The sequence below is a fragment of the Phaseolus vulgaris genome, chromosome 7 (genome assembly GCF_000499845.2).
Source record: "Phaseolus vulgaris cultivar G19833 chromosome 7, P. vulgaris v2.0, whole genome shotgun sequence".
In the NCBI taxonomy this organism is placed as follows: domain Eukaryota; kingdom Viridiplantae; phylum Streptophyta; class Magnoliopsida; order Fabales; family Fabaceae; genus Phaseolus; species Phaseolus vulgaris.
Window position 1 is genome coordinate 30,119,293 of NC_023753.2, and position 17,386 is coordinate 30,136,678.

Genomic DNA, 17,386 nt, shown 5'->3' on the forward strand with positions numbered 1-17,386 from the left:
AAATATTAGTCATGTAAATGGTTTCAGGAATGGGGTTGGAATACAGTGAAAGAAGACAATTAATTGAGATTTATATTTGACATCATGGTCATTATTTGCACTGTACATCATTTTATTAATCTATGAAGAAGGTTCATAGAAGTGTTTTTACATAAAGAACTAACTCTCTTTCAACGAATGCATCCCTTTAGTTGGTTTTGGAGCTTTAATTTGCAGCTATACACTTTCAAGAGTTGTGATTTTATGATTTCAACGTCTTTTCTCATCATGTTTATCTCCTGGGCATTTGTTATTTCCCTTCTTTTCAAATCTTTGTTCACTCTCATGATTGTCTGAGCATTTGTCCTACGGTAACTTGATCCATTACTTGTCATTGATGTTGTCATATTCACTTGCTCTAAAAGCACAAATTCCGTAGTTAATTTCAAGGGCAGCCTTTCATTCTGCATCACATGCTTACGTGCTTCTTGTGACAATCTATGGTATTCCAAGTTTCTACAAATATCTGTTCGATCTTCTTCTGTTAAATTTGGATGTGCCTGCAAAATTAAGTGAATTGAATGAATCTCAGTGATCTACATTCAACAAAGATAGATCTTTAGCTAGAGATTTAGAATATGAAATGATGTAAATATTATCACTGTTACCTTGAGGTACATGTCAACGGCTCTATAGAGGTTGTCATCACAGTGTCTAGCATTTTGTGGCAATGCTTCAACAAGTGATTTGAAACTTTCCATTGTGAGATTCTCATCCCTTGCAACTTGTATGAGATACCCATCAACTAACCTTCCAACACTGTTTGGTTTTGGTTTTGCTGAATGATTACTTGACATACCACAAACATAAAACCGTAACACCCTGAGTACAACAGTTACATCGTACAAAGAACATTTTTCTTCTTGATTTTTAACCAAGAGATCAGGAACACCACATTTCTCCAACATTAAAGCTACCCTTCTTTCTAGGACACACAACAACTCAGAATTTATTTTCAGCATCACCCCTGCCTTTAGGAGATGAAGCAAAAAATTGCATGTTACTGAATTTTCTTCTGTAGGAAGTATGTTAATCAAACACTCAATGGAAATTCTGTGTAGAGTTAAGGATTTAGGAGTCTCCTTGTCAAGTCCAAGTGTGACTTGAGAAAACCATTTTCTTGTCCAACGTTCTATACAAGAACCTACAAGCTCAGGTTTGATTCCACATCTTCTGATTGATTGAATCACTTCAATGAAATGGTCTATACGTAGAAATGACACATCTTCAAACCACCAATCATGAACACTATTATTAGTTTTACTTGAGGGTCTTTCACTTTGACAAGTAAAACCAGATGCATTTGGATTTGCACATACTTTCAAAGCTATTGCCTGTGAACAACGTTTGACTATTTGCAAGTCCTTGGCCCAATAGGAAATAGATTCAGTGGCTTTAAGTATTCGAAATGTGTCTTTCCAAGAAGATAATATGAGAAAAGTGAGAAATGCTTCTGTCTTGGATATGAGATTTCCTTCTTGGAGCTCTTCACTCATTTCCAAGAAATGTGCAGCACAATACAATGGGGCAATGTTGGATGCAGTTATATCAAATTTCCTTCCATAACAAAAATTGACTATGGATTCAAAAGACTTTTTACCACCTGGAAGGTTTTTAATTTGGATGATGAGGCTATCACCAGCACTTTCTCTGTTGCTTCCCCTCTCAAATACAAGCCGTTTCAAATATTCGCTTCTTGAGGCCATGACAAGCTGAAAACCAACCACATCATAGACAGTTAAAATTTTAAGAATATTAATGGAACATCTTTTATTGGGCAACTTTTAAGAATAAACTTTATTTAATAAAGATTTGGTTAGCTTATTCATACTAGGGTGTACATGATCTTAAAGAGATGAAAAATTGCTTTGACATGTGTTTAAAGAGATGAAAAATAAGATTTTGTGGTTGGGAGGATGTTGTTATGCAGATACACAATCCAATGGAGTATGAATCTGCAGCAGCTAAGTGTTTTCTTTCATACAGATTGTAACTTTATGGTGGATATATAGAGTTCATAAGCCAACATTGGATTTTTATATGGGATTAGTATTGATGCTAGAAGGAACTTACTCCGTTTAAAGTTTAACTGTAAAGTACTAGGAGAAAATTCTCTCAGAGTTTACAACTTATGTTCATTCTCAAATTCTAAACTATGTAAGCTACTATTAAAAATAATCTTCTTTTCATTATATTTATAGATTATCAATGCATTTTATAAAGTGGTGTTAGTTAATTATTGGACAAGAAAACATGCAAATTCCATATAGTGAAAGGTGTGATTGGCCCACCTTGTGCAAGTGGAAGCTAGAATCACCAATTTGTATAATTAGATCAGTGGGGTAATTTGAACTAGCAACCCTGCATCAAGTGAATGATAGTAATTAAATACTTGTAAAAAGATAAATTTACAAACATTTAAGAAAACATTTGACTTTGTTTGCCTGAGATTGGAGAGAATAGTTTACCTGTTTCGTTGAGTGCGTTTTAAGGAATGAGCAAGAATAGGAACAATAGGTGGTAGAAGGTTACATGGGTGACACTTCTCTCCCAAAGGACTTTCCATTGTGCCTCTATCAAGCACTGCAAACTCAAACCCATTCTTCATCTTTCCTCAAGAACTTAAGTGGTGGAAATTATATGAAAAGGTGCAGCATGGATTGTATAGAATATATAGAGAAAAAGTCTCATGGTTTTAGAATAAGAGTAGAAGGTGTCATTGTTCCCTCATTAATATGATGAATGATGATGTTATGTATGCAAATTCAATTGGTTGAAAGTTATTTTGCAGACAATATAGAAACATTATAGCAATTGGAGAATCTCATCCACTTATTGATAAATACAAAACTACACTTGTTCATGGTGTCACCTTCACCAGTTAAGAAGCTGTTTCCTGCAGGTTGTACCAAATTAATAAGACACCCTGAACCGATTCCAGCCTCATCATTGTGTGGTCAGGAAACTTGTTCAAGCTTCTCACCTACATTTTCTTTTTTTTCTTCTTTTACTTTTCAAAAGATAACCATGACCAGAAAAAAAATATGGAAGGCTTTTTTTCATTGGGATGCACTTTTTCTTCATTGTCAACACAATGCTACTGCAATTTGTGGATAACGTTTCTTTTAACACTCATCTTTGAAAAATTCTGAGTTGAACACTGTCCCTGATGTGATTAAAGGTAATTTAATAAATGTCATATAAACTTAAAAAATTACTGGTTGTTAAATGAGAATGTGTTGATACAGTGTCAACTTATCAAGCAGTGTCCTTGTTTAAGAGATGGTAGATTTTTCAAAACATTGAGGAAGTTTAAAGAAATGTTTTAGGTGCAAGGTTCAGAATTTATAAAAAAAATTGTTAAAATGAACTTATATAACATAGTAGAGCCCTAAATTTAAAAACTTGTCTCAATATTTTTAAGTTAAGATTGAAGGTAAAAATAAAATAAAATTAAAAAAATGAGTTTCCTAATATTTTTTGAAAATATAATGTGAATTGTTAAAAAAGCAGTGAGACACTTTTAAAATAAAATAACATCTATGTAAAAAATTTATAGGACCTTTCCATTATTGGTCTTTTAAGTATTTAATATTTTGATCATGTATAGATGGCACCTGAATATGGCATTCCTGTTATGTGGTCATTGATCAATTTGAGAAGGGATGATGTTGAAATCAATGAGAGAAAGTATGATGTATAGCTACTTCTATCAACTCATAAGTATACAAATTTAATGAATTTATTAAGTATTTTTAAAAATGGAAAAGGACTAATGAGATTGTATAAATTGGATAATGATACATTATCTATCTATATTTTTTATACAATCAAATTAAAACTTCTAATATTATTATTTTAATATTTTTTATATATTATTTAATTATAAATTTATTTTTATTATGTATTTATTTTTAAATTCATCATTACATCAAAAAAATTGTATATTTTTATACAATTACATTACAATTTTTAATATTACTATTTTAATATTATTTAATTATAAATTTATTTATTTTTAAATTCATCACATTAAAAATTATATATAATTTTAAAAATGATCAAAACATCCTATAAATTATTTAGAATGTTGAAAGATTAATCTATAATATACATTCACACTTTAATAAATTAATATAAATTTTAATTTTTAATTAAAAATATTATTATAATCACTTTTAAATGTATGTGTTTTACTCTTAACTGCATAAAAAACTTTTCTCAGTTATTTACTATGTCGGATGAACATGTTTCTTTTTTTCAACTACATGTTAATGCATTTTCAAGAGATGAAGCTGCACCGTATAAACTTTTGAGAGAAAGAGTGCAAAAATTCATGTGTTTCATTGTACTTCAATATAAGGAACTTATTGTGAGAGAAAAAGATTAATGATTATTAGCATTTAATATAAATTATTTAACTTAAACACGATGATCAATACTATTTATGAAAAATTAGTAAGATTTAAAAAATAATTATAATAAAATTAAATTTCCATGTGTTTGTTTTCAAAACCGGTGCATTTATCCCATGTATATATACACTATTTTATTATTTTAATTTAATTTATATATATAGATATTTAAAATAAAATTATGTCAACTTTATGCTATGTATAATATTCTTTTTAATTTAGATCTATTTTTAATTTGAAATGCATTGGGAATGGTAGAAGAAGAAAAAAAACTAATTTTACATTTTAAACATTTAAAAAAAATTAAAAAATTCCTCTCAAAATCACTGTATCACTCATGAACATAATAAACACTTTTACAAATATTTTAACATATTTCATGCTCATAACTTAAATTAAACGTTCATAACTTAAAATAAATAAGTAAATAAAATATATTTTTAAAAGAAAAAGACCTATTTATCCAGGAGAATTTGTGATTAAATTTGAAAATAATTCAAAAACTGAATTTGGGGTTTAAGAAGCATATGCATTTCTTCTTTCTTCTAGTACTCTTTTTGTGAGATAAGAGTCATCAAAGGAGACAATGGTGAAAGTGAAACCCTACATTTGCAGTTCCTTCTCAATTTCAGATCAGCCTCCTCCATTTCCAATTTCCCTACTCCATCTCAATTCTCACATTCTCAATCCTATTTCGTTTCGCCTCTCGCAATCTCATCCAGCTCTCACAATCGCATGCGCTAAAAGGCGTGATTCCTCTCAATCATCCAATCAAACAATTCTTCAATTGGCTTCCACACTCGCCTTCAATCTCAAGATCTTACCGGAGCCTTTCAATTCCATCGCCGGTGAAATCGCGCGGACTGATTCTAATACTCTGACTCGCCTTGTAGGTGGTCGGAGAGGGAGAATAGCCGGAAAATGGAGGGCAAGGAAGAAGAAGTCGGTGTGGTTTGCATTAGTTTTGATTTGCATTGCAGGCGGTTTGTGGTCGTGGAGGATTCAAGAATTTTCCCTGTTTTTGAGGGTTTTGTCGTTTTGTGTAGCAGCTATTACATTGGTTCGGCGCTTTGAAAAGAAAGCTGTTAAAGAATGGTTTTTAGGGTTTTTATTTGGGATTTTTCTGATTTTAAGTTTCAAATTGAAGAAAGAAGACATGAAATTTTGGGTTCAGAAACTGGTGTTTTCTCCTGTTAGTGAAATTGTAATGAGGAAGAGAAGGAGAAACAGAAATTGGAGAATATTCAAATGAGGGCGTGACATAGGCATGTAGTTTCATCAGTCTCTGTAAAAATCTCTGTTCTTTTGTTCAAAATCTTGCTCACTGGTTCTTGCATGTTGCTAATGAAATTAATGGGTATGTAATAATCAATAAAATGTATTTCTGTTTTGCCTATTATGAAAACAAAAAAAGTAATAGACATACAAATCAATCTTGAAACTTAGGTATACCTAAAAAATACAAAATATAGAAAATATAAATACAAAATTTATATCTATACACTCAAAGTCCACATATTTTCAGCATACATATAATATAAATAATTGGTTTCTGAATGATTACTATGCTAAGAAAATCAAATCTTAAATAAATATTTTATTGAAGTCGTTTTATTTGATATTTCTCTTTTGTCATCTTCAGTCAATTTTATTGTATAAATATAAGATTTTTAATAAAATTAAATAAAGTAGTAATTTGGATTTATGTAAAATATGATTAAGTAAAAGAAAAAAAATCTTGAAATTTCTTAAAATTCTGTTTTATTGAAATAAAATTGAATAACATTGTGGAACAATATTCATTCAAGGATCAATATTGAAGTTAAAGTACACCTATTTCTAGATTATATATGTGAAAAACAGACAAATTTTTAAAAAAAGTTGAATTATGATTAAACTAATTTATAAAAACTTTTTGTAAGCATGATCTAAATATTAGACTTCAGGCTAAACTTTCAGTTAATATGTCATATGATAAGTGTTTAATTTTATAAACTTATAATATGTCATATGATATATGATAAGTGTTTAACTTTATAGTAGTAGACTGATATGATGAAAAGAATTGAGAAATTTTTATAAATGATTTTTAATACATTGTGTCTAGTGAAATATTGACAATTCAACATTAACCAATAATAACATATTTGGTCAGATAAAATATTTTATTTTTTTTAAACTCAACTCATTTGTTTAAGGAATTACATTAGATAAAAACTTTTGTATCCTAGTTGAATCACTTGATTGACACAATTTTTATTATTACATAAAAGTGATTAAATTATAGTTCTAAACAAATTAATCACTAGTTTAAATACTTAGTTTTAAAAACATTTTTAAGAAATCACAAGTACTCTCATAGTAAACCTCATTTTGGATTAGTATAGATGATAAAATAATATAATATAAATGAGATAAGAAAAAAAATATATATTACATTTTATACTAATTCAGAGTTACTCAGAGTTCCTTAAATAACACATATTTTACAACTTTCATATGCAGAACAATATATACGGAAAAATAATAAAGAAATAAAATAAATAAATTTTTGGTTTTTATGGTTTTTTTAAGTTAAAAAAATCAAATATAAGAAAAATCATATTCAAAATAAAAACTAATAATATGTTAATTCTTTGAAGAGTAACACAATGATAGATTTTTATGAATTCCGTCACTTAAATCAACCAAATCTTAAAAAAAAATCAATTATTAGATAAATCTCACTTGGTATATTTTCTTTAAATTAAAAAAAAATTATCTTAGAAATATGATTTTTTAAATAAAACTAAACTAATAATAAAGTAAAGATTATTTAAAACATAATTAAATTAAAAAAATTAAAAAAAACGAGTTTCTTAATATTTTTTTACTGTTGAACTAATGTTTCTTAAAAATGATGTAAGTAAAATCTATTTGAAACCTTTAAAATAAAAATAAAAAATGTGAGTTTCTTAAAATGTTTTGAAATTCCTTTCTATTAAAAAAAACTATATGCTAGAAACATTCTCGCCTCATAGGAACCATCATCAAATATAATGCTAATATTATAAAAGTGATTTTACAGAATTTTTTAAAGAATTCTTGTTCACTCTTGGATTCTTGCCTGACAATTTTGTTCCTGAAAAATTTAACCAAAAATCTTTAAAAATATTACATTTTAAAATGTAAATTAAATATAGAAAATATGATTTTATAATCTTAAATTTTGGTATAACTAAATATCACTTTTTAAGTGAATCAGGACTTGTAATTGTAACCAAATATGTTCTTACTAAATGTAAACAGAGTAAAAAATTAATAAATACAAAATTGAAGACGAAGTTGAACAGAATAAAAAAAACATAAAAATTACACATCTTATTAATTTTATTTTATTTTCTTCTAATTAGTCATCCATCAATTAATTATTATTATTATTTTTTTTATCCAGTCATACAAACCAATTTATTAACTTATTGTTTAAGAATAAAATAAATTGTGCATACAATGTAAATTTTTTAATAAAGGAAAATAATAAAAATAAGGTGAAAGCTTAGATAGTGGGTAAGCTTGCGGCGCAAGTTTGGTTATTGGTTGGATAATCGTTTGCAGTAACCCAGGCCCACATCGAAATCCCAAAGAAAAATAATTAGGATGAATGATAATATTAAGTTCCAATTGCATTGACTCTTCTTCTTCTCTCTCCTTCTCTCCACTCTATGCTGTGCTATGCATTGTGTCTGCTGCTCTGTTTCTCACTGTGACAAACCAACAAGGGTCGTGCGTGATGGTTTCCGAGGCTGATCTAAAAAATGTGACCCCTAATGATGATCAGTGCTTTTTAATGTATTTCATCGTGGGAACCTACTTTGGTCCTGACATCAAAACCGAATCAGCCACAAAAAAATCAATTTTGCAGAGAGTAGCAGAAGGGTTTCCTCCATACACATTGAACCAATTGACCAATTCCTTCATCAAAGTTGTCGAATTGGAGCGTGTCTATTACTATATCCTCAGGAAAAGTGATAAATCAATGATCCTTAAATTGACCTTCCTGCGTCGATTCTTTCAAGGCCAGGGTGGAAACAGCAATTACCCCCACTTTCTCGATTTGTTCCCGCCCCACTTGCACCCTCAATCCCGCTTCAAAAACCGCTATAAAATCATTCACAACATTGTGTTTATTGACAACCCTGATAGCAGTTACATAAAGCCAGAGGATGTTGAGAGGTTCAAGAGACTGAGTGGGGTGGAAGAGTTGCATGTGGACATAGAGGCTGCCGGATTGCAACTGGGTGCTTCTTCTTACGACAATTGTGTTCTCAGCAACTCTAACATGCCCATGAGGAATTTTGAGAATGAGTCCTGTGGTGGTTTTTATAAGTTTAGGGACAATGTTCATGGTGTTGGACGTGTGAGTGATGCTACAAGTCATCGTTATCATGTTGGTGGTATTGAAGATGAGGAGAGTGATGAAGAGGAAAAAGTTGGGCCAGCTATGTTGGTCCTTCCTTCGCGTCCTTCTAGGGAGGAATTGTATGACATTGTGGCTGCTACAAAGAATGGATTTGCTTTAACTGGAACTGTGGCCAAGACTCAATTTGGTCCCAGCATAGGACTTGTGGACATTGGAGAGTCAGAAGACTCCTATCTGTTTCGTGTCTCTCTTCCAGGAGTCAAGAGGGATGAAAGTAAGTATCTTGGTAAATATATTTGTATAATGGTTTTGTTAACCCAATTTTTTTTTTCATAAAAATTATATGAGATTGCATATTAAATTCAAGAGAACACATCTTAACATATTTTAATTCTTTGACCAGATTTGGGTACTGTTTACCCATTGCCTTGAAATATTTAGTGTGTTATTCTTTTAATTCTGAGCTTTTATGCTGTATGTACCTGAGTTGTGGGAATGTCTCTTTTGTGTCTGATTTTGATTGATGAAATGAATTTGTTTTAAATTCCATGCTAGCTGAGATGGATCTTAGTATATAAAGGGATCCACTCGCTATTCTAGTAGGAATCTACACTTTTGGATGCTTATTTTATCTAATTTTTTGTTATTTGTTTTCTTGGATATGGTCAATGCTTTTAAATGTGCTAAGTAATGCTTATGTATGTCAAATTTCTAAATTGGCCATGAAGAATGTATAGTTTGTTGTTAAATAGTAATTTGTGTGATAGTTGTTTTTACAGTTGTGTTTCAGATCTAAGTACTGTTAACTAACATGGCTGGAATTTATAACTGCAGAGGAATTCTTTTGTGATGTTGAGCTTGATGGGAAAATATTGATATCTGGAGTAACTATAACAGGAGAGAGGGTAGTATACAGGTACTCTAAGGCGTTTGAAATGCAAACTCAAAACCTTTGTCCACCAGGTAAATTTGGCATGTCCTTCCAGCTGCCTGGGCCTGTTGATCCGCATCAATTTTCAGGTAATTTTGGCACTGATGGAGTTCTTGAAGGAATTGTTATGAAAGCGAAATGAGGATGAAAAAGTTGTTTGGTTAGAATCATCTCTTTTATTTCACTAGGCACCAACAAAAATTACTATGAAAAGTTGTTTGGTTAGAATCATCTCTTTTATTTCATTAGGCACCAACAAATGTTACTATGAATTGAAACAATGTGTCAAATAGGAGCTGGAATTAGTGACAATATTCAGTATGGTAGAGACAATATCTTCATGTTGAATATCCAATTGTCAGATGATTAATTAATCCATTTCATCCACATATGAAAGAGTGATTTAATTTTGTGCTGACTACCCTGCAACTTAAACACACAATTCCTCTCCATTTTGTAGTTCTATATGTAACTATACTGTTCTATAGAACTTGGACTTGGCCATCAGCCACTGCACATGGTAGTAATAACTAAGATTTCTCAGGTGATTTGATCACATTAAAAGTTGAGTTCTTCCTTATTTTTATGGTTTCAGAATTGATTTCTGGTATTTTCCTACTTTTTTCATACTGAACTGAAGGTACTGGGTGATTGATTAGCTTTGTGTTGTTCTTGAGGGTCTCGATTCTTGATATTTGCAAAATTTGTATTGTTCCATGTTAGTATTATTTAACTCCATTCTTTATAGCTGACACACAATTCCATCCTGATCCCTAAATAACATTCTCAATTTGGTTGGAAAAACATGTAGAAACTGAAATGTCAATGATTTGAGTGATTAGAAATTTCCAGTCTTACATTCATTTTACTACTTGATTCCTATACATATTTTTGTACACCTTCTTGTATGAACTATTTAAATCTGTCAGCATACATTTATTTGTGGTTGAATATGCAAGTTGTTCTTTTTATTTAATATCCTAATGTTTTCAATGGACATCTTAAAACATTGTCTTTGGTCCTTTTTGATAAGAAAATATATATTATAAAAATATTATAATTTATTTTTTTGGTAAAAAAGACTAAAGATAGTAGTATTTCTGTATAATACTTCAACCACATCTTATAAATATAGTGTTTTGAAACTTTATATACCAATACAATCATAATTAGATGGGTTGAGTTGACATTTTTTAAGTAATGGTTTTCATCATTAAGATAAGATTCATTTGATATTTGTGTTTTATGCTGTTAATTTTATATCTCATTTTGGTCTCCACTCCTGTGGTAACTGTAAATCAATCTTCTTTTTTCAAAGTAAATAAATACAACAATTTGTGTCTATCTAATCTGATAAATAAATATATATTCCGAGTTTTATACATGGTATTATAATCGTATTACCTCATAATTTTTAAAATTATGTTTTAATTTTTTTAGGATGTATATATCATAAATATAGTTTATGTCTCTGTGACAGTATTCACATTGGAAAGTAGAATGAAATAACCAAATAACTGATTTAGTGTCTAATCGAATCACAATTGGCGTGGTTAAATAATATGATGTACTAGTATAATTCAACAAATAAGATTATTATTTTTTAAAATAATTTCATTTCAAATATTTACACCTGAAAATAAAAATCCATGATAACTGTGATTAAAATTACTTTAAGATAATTCTTGTTCACGCACAAATGTACTTCTTTCTGTTTGTTCTCCTCTTTTTTTCAGTGTTGAATTTTTAAAAAAATGTGTTTATTGCCATTTTGCAAAAAATCAATATCACATTAATTGTATCCTATACATCTTCAAATAAAAATTATACAAATGCTTTATTTTATAATAATTTTTTACTGTTAAACAATAATAAAAAATATTATTTATATACTTTATATATATCATTAACAACATTCACAATGGATTAACTTATGTGGAACTTAAACAAAGTATATGCCTATTCTCAGAAGAAAATAACAGTAACTTGCAATGTGTATTTAGCAGAAAAATAAATAATCAGTGTTAAATTTTTTGAAATTTAGAATGTATATTATTAAGTTGTTTTTATATATTTTATTGAAGTATTATTTTATTTATAGATTTGAGTATTGAAACACTCAGTACTTTAATATGTAAAAGATTGGGAAGGCAATGGTGAAGGACTATTTAAACTTGGGCGGGAGTAAAAGAACATTCAAATGTTCAATCACAACATCCACTTCATGTTCAATACAAGACAGGATAGTTATTATTATTAATAACATTCAAAAGCCAGATGCTTTAACCAATGCAAAGTCAGGTTGAAATAACTAGCCAAACCATAATGCAGTTTTGAAACCAACATCATAGACAAAACTGATAAATCATAGACATTGTGGGCCATTAATTAATTTTGTATATTTGTCATAATACATATTAAGAATCTCTATGACAGGGAATAGGAATTCAATAAAGAAAAAGAGGGAAAGTAAAACTCAAAAAACTGCATATTTTTTTTTAGTAGAATGTACTGAAATGAACAGTCCAACAAAAAGGTTAAAATTTAAGTCCTTCAAACACTAATTAACAAGAGAGAAATAGAGGAAGATCCTTTCATAATAAGCAGCTACTGGTCTGGAGATGATTGTTGTTGCTCTGGTGGCTGTGGCCACATTTGCGGTGCCATGCTGTATTGATGAGACTGTTGAGCATAAGGATCCATCACAGGGTTATTACCCATCATGACAGCAGCAGTTCCAACTTGTGCATGTTGAGGTGGCATATAACAGTAAGGAAGTGCCTCAGGGGCCCCTGTAACTGGTACAGTTCCTCTTGGCATTGATGCAAGCACTTCATCTTTATAGTCCTCCCTAGGCACAATGTCAACCAAGAAATCAAAGATATCAGTTCTTGTGATGGCTGCTGCAATATCATTCTTTTGAAGTGTTTTCCTTTTGTTCTCTTCAGTATGGTTCCAAGAACGCAAGGTTAGCTCCAATATGAACATTTCACATGCCCTTGCAAATATGACAGGTGCCTCAGCTGATATCATTCTGACATCCTCATCGGCCTTCATAATCTTTTTTATCCTTGCCAAGGGAAGGCTGTGGTTCTTGAAATCAGTCACCTTCTCAATTTCTTGATATTGATTTGTCCAGAAGGCTTGAAGTCTTTGCTGCAGCTGCTGCTGTTGTTGCTGATGCATGTGCTGATAAGCAAGTTGATGCTGTCCTAGTTGAGTTGCAGCTGGTTGACCAGTGGATTGAATGGTCCCAGGTGATGCAACAACCATCCCAGGTGAGGCTGTTATGTGGCTGGCCTGGTATGGATTAGAACCATAGGTGAGTTGAGGTCCACTTCCAACAACTCCCAGAGATGGGTTCTGACCATGCCCATGCCCTTGATGATCCATCCTGCTTCATGTAAAATCAAACAAATCAATGTCTACACTTTACATGCTACCAAAACAATGTATGCAAATGCAAACAATTGCATCTCTGGATTACCATTATATTCCTTCTAAATGTACATCCAGAATAAAAGCTACAAAAATATCATTCTCTAAAACTACATTCATCACTTGAAAGTACGCTAACAACCTTTATTCAAATAAGCATTATGTTGTACATGCAACAAAAGGTGGAATCATAAAACATATAGAACCAGATTCTTTATACAGGGAATACTAGAATTGGAGGGAGAAAACAAGGCACGCCCTTCTCTCTGTATGCATTAAGCAAAACTATATAAATTCATTCCCAGATCTTGATCTTCACTCAATTACATATTCAGAAGCAAATCTGTTACCAGCCGCATCCATCATAAGAAAAATGCTATATATATACACATGTTTCATGGTTTTGGTAGATAGATAAGGCTATACATGTTACAAGTACTCATCCAAATTTCGGGTTTGGATTGACAACAAGATAGGGAATGACACAGGGTTTCACTACACCTAAATGCATGAACAAAAATTATAGTAGATGTGTGTATTCCTATGACTAGAGTTACTACCTTCGTTATGACAGGTGGTGCTTTGTTCTGCAAATATTAAGAATCTGTAAGGGATTACAAATGAAAATGAAAATGAAAAGGAGAGGAGAAAGGCAAAATCATCAGAAATTCTCTATCATTTCACAGATCTGTTACCCCCAGAGTTTTAGTGCACCAAAAACACATTGTGGAATGTTTTCCCGCAGGCCCAAAGATCCAAATCCTTTTTCAGGGATTCATATGAAAAGACAGAGCTTTATAACTATTAATGATGTTTTCTTCGACCAACGAAACTAGGAGGGCAAGAACCAAAAAAGAGAGTGTGATCTATTCTGATTTTCATTTTAATAGTAATAGCTAACTCTGTTTTCTTTCTTTAGTGAAACCAACAAACTTATTTTGTTGTTTATATATAATAACTATATATTTATAAAAGAAAAGGGTTTTTAGTTGTTGTTTATATATAATAATTATAATTATATATAAATGATGCATTGTTTTGATATATATTTTATTCCTATAACTATTACTATTATTCCTCTTTATAATATAACCATTTTTCACATAAAATAAATAATATCAATTTGGTTAATTATTGTACTAGATGAAATCAATATTTCTTTGTGTTGTATGAAATTTTTGATAGAGTTTATTGACAGAAGTTACAACTTTGTGCTAATTATATATGTATGTGGCATTCAAATATTCCATCTACATTATTTTTCTATATTTTTTTATCATATTATATCAAATACTATATCAAAATCTGCATGATAGTATCATGTATCATTATGATAATTTAATTTGAAAGCAAAGAAAAAAAATAACAGATAAAAAATAGAAGTTAAGAAAAAAATTAAAAATATCTGGGATAGAAGAGTTTAATTTTTTTTTTTTATCTTCAGTATAGATATTCTAATTTAAACATAGTGAGAATCATCTAATACTAATTCTGTCATATAACACATTTGTACTTGTAGTTTTGTTTTAAAGGTTTAAAGGATAATTTTCTTTTATAATTATCTTATTCATCTTTATAATTTATAAATAACAGATAAAAAATAGAAGTTAAGAAAAAAATTAAAAATATCTGGGATAGAAGAGTTTAATTTTTTTTTTTATCTTCAGTATAGATATTCTAATTTAAACATAGTGAGAATCATCTAATACTAATTCTGTCATATAACACATTTGTACTTGTAGTTTTGTTTTAAAGGTTTAAAGGATAATTTTCTTTTATAATTATCTTATTCATCTTTATAATTTATATTTATGATTAATATTCAATTTTGTATCGTGATTTAAAAAAAAAATATATTTAAATTCTTTATTTTCATTAAGTGACACTTTATAGCGTAAAATATTGTTTATATAATAAATGTGACAGAGAAAAGATGAGATTAAGGTGTAAGTGACCATAGCGGCGGCGACATCTCCTCCCACCGGCTGAGGTAAAAAATCGCAGGGCGGGTTGATGTTTTCAACCTGCTAACCCGCATTAGCCTGCCCTGCATAACCCATGGTTCGCGTGGGCCAGCAGCGGGGCGGGGCGAACTGACCTGCTAGCCCGCAAAAAATATAAAAAATAAAAAATAAAAAAATTAATTGATTTGACAATAATGGTCCAATTGAGGAGTGATAACTTTGAGTGAAAGAAAATTAGGTTTTCACTCCAAATACAACGCAGTTCTGCTGTTCCAAAAAACACACACGACACACTCTCCTTTGCAGTGTTGTCGCTCGCTCACCTTGCGATTTTGCATGGCTTCGCCTGCAATTGTCGTGCGCTACTGTCGTTCTGCTGCTACACACCACTGCTGCCTCCACCCCTCCTCTACATTCAAAAAAAAAAATGGGCTAACCCACGGACCAATCCACTTGCGAGGCGGGTCATGAAAATCAGCCTGCATTTTGCATGTGAAGCAAGCCAACCCATCCCACATTTTGCGAGCCTAAGCGGAGTGGCCGACCCTCTTTCACACCCATATAATCCGCAAGAAAACCCAAAAGTTATTTCAATAATAGCATCAAACCAAAACCACTTGAATAGTAGTTCTCGTTGTTTGAACACTAACTGACTAGTTTTCTTACTATGTGTTTTGTATTTTGTTCATATTGCATTATCTCGCTACAAATTAATGTCTTGTCTTACATAATTAGATGTGCTCAACACTTTATAGTGAGTGGCCAATATATCAAAACTTATTATTGTTTCATATAATTCTTCCTATTTAATTTAATTTATATTATATTATATTATTTAATTTATTTTATATTATTATTGCTTTATTTATTCATATGCTAATAACATAAAACCATGTTGATAGTTTTTTTTAACGAGTTGCATGTTTAGTGTAGCATCCACATAATTGTAGAATTTTTTTATCACTTTAATATTGTTTATTTTGTCCTTATTACCACGTTATTATTGTTTATTTTCTACTTATTCTTTTAACATCTGATGATGATTATATTTTTGCCACTGTGTTATTGCTTACGTGTTGGATATAATTTTATATGTTCAACACAAAATACTTGTTCGAATAAGAAACCCACATAATAATTTCTTTTAATCTTTTAATATTTCTATTTTCTTTTAAGACATGAACCTGATTCAATAATTTCAAACCTGTATCCAGGGAAGAAACTTGTGTATAGGGAAGAGTATGATGTACTGCAGTTGGAAGGCAAAAGAAATACTTCGTCATTATTTTATATTGTATTGGTTGTATAATTTTATTTCTATACAAATTGTATACATAGAATGTAACTTTGTGTTGTACAAATTCTAATTCAAACTTTCCAATTTAATATTGTTTAGAAATTCGTGTTTATAATTTTAATAATAATATTTAAAGTTAACAAAGTCTCATTTATAGTCTTCTAACCAATTTTAATAACCATTATAATGATCATTAAGTGAATAAAACCAAGAATATAATTCTAAATTCATACATAGAATGAAAATTAAAAATTCATTATCGAAAATTATAAACCATTACATTGCTATAAACATTAATATATTTATATTAACAACCTGCATTAAAAATTCTACGTAAATGTACTTAAAATGACAAATTTATCAATACTGCACATTTTATATATAAAATTAAGAACCTGTATAAGTCTTCATTCATATACTTAAAATGATAAACATAATAAATGTTATTCTTTTCTAACAAAAAAACACAATCCACAAGCAAAAATAATTATTTGTTTCTATATGCAGTCATATAATCTTATTTTTTTGTAAGCACAAGATTTTGAAATGGTATTCGTTCAAGATTTCAATATGCAGTCATAATGAAAATATCAAATGAAATTTATTTATTAAAAAATATATGTTATACGGTTTTGTCTAACATTAATAGCATTTTAATTAATTGCTCATTTACTCACATAAAATTTCTAGAAAGGTTACTATTGAAAAGAAATAATTTGAAACATTCCAACTCTTGAAACAGTTCACCCTTTGAAAATACATTAAATTGAATTTTTGGTTGCAACAAACAAATTAATTGTTTAAATTTCTAACATCACATTTATCACCACAAATTATTCCTCAATTAAGAATTACCCTTTTATAATCAATAACATATTACATTTGTATTTGAATCCTTTTTTT

The 17,386-nt window shown here is 29.8% G+C and overlaps 3 protein-coding genes across 3 annotated transcripts; 1 reads left to right on the forward strand and 2 right to left on the reverse strand.

Moving 5' to 3' along the window:
• Positions 1-46: 46 nt before the first annotated feature.
• On the reverse strand, positions 47-2,705 carry LOC137829840 (root phototropism protein 3-like). Its single transcript, XM_068636800.1, has 4 exons — positions 2,508-2,705; positions 2,331-2,400; positions 648-1,751; positions 47-539 (listed from the first exon to the last, which is right to left on the reverse strand). Exons 1-4 carry the CDS (start codon positions 2,645-2,647, stop codon positions 171-173), a joined length of 1,683 nt encoding a protein of 560 aa, XP_068492901.1. The 5' UTR covers positions 2,648-2,705; the 3' UTR covers positions 47-170.
• A 5,413-nt stretch (positions 2,706-8,118) lies between these two features.
• On the forward strand, positions 8,119-10,194 carry LOC137829841 (increased DNA methylation 2). The gene is made up of 2 exons (XM_068636801.1): positions 8,119-9,127; positions 9,688-10,194. Exons 1-2 carry the CDS (start codon positions 8,224-8,226, stop codon positions 9,924-9,926), a joined length of 1,143 nt encoding a protein of 380 aa, XP_068492902.1. The 5' UTR covers positions 8,119-8,223; the 3' UTR covers positions 9,927-10,194.
• A 2,021-nt stretch (positions 10,195-12,215) lies between these two features.
• On the reverse strand, positions 12,216-14,049 carry LOC137828188 (nuclear transcription factor Y subunit C-3-like). Its single transcript, XM_068634653.1, has 2 exons — positions 13,783-14,049; positions 12,216-13,178 (listed from the first exon to the last, which is right to left on the reverse strand). Exon 2 carries the CDS (start codon positions 13,175-13,177, stop codon positions 12,392-12,394), a length of 786 nt encoding a protein of 261 aa, XP_068490754.1. The 5' UTR covers position 13,178; positions 13,783-14,049; the 3' UTR covers positions 12,216-12,391.
• Positions 14,050-17,386: the final 3,337 nt, after the last annotated feature.

Excerpts from the sequence above, each read along its gene's own strand:
- LOC137829840 (XM_068636800.1), bottom strand. The coding sequence starts at position 2,647 with ATGAAGAATGGGTTTGAGTTTGCAGTGCTTGATAGAGGCACAATGGAA. Across the intron at positions 2,401-2,507 it reads AAACGCACTCAACGAAACAG|GGTTGCTAGTTCAAATTACC; the intron begins GTAAACTATTCT and ends CACTTGATGCAG. Across the intron at positions 540-647 it reads CCGTTGACATGTACCTCAAG|GCACATCCAAATTTAACAGA; the intron begins GTAACAGTGATA and ends TTAATTTTGCAG.
- LOC137829841 (XM_068636801.1), top strand. The coding sequence starts at position 8,224 with ATGGTTTCCGAGGCTGATCTAAAAAATGTGACCCCTAATGATGATCAG. Across the intron at positions 9,128-9,687 it reads AGGAGTCAAGAGGGATGAAA|AGGAATTCTTTTGTGATGTT; the intron begins GTAAGTATCTTG and ends TTATAACTGCAG.
- LOC137828188 (XM_068634653.1), bottom strand. The coding sequence starts at position 13,177 with ATGGATCATCAAGGGCATGGGCATGGTCAGAACCCATCTCTGGGAGTT.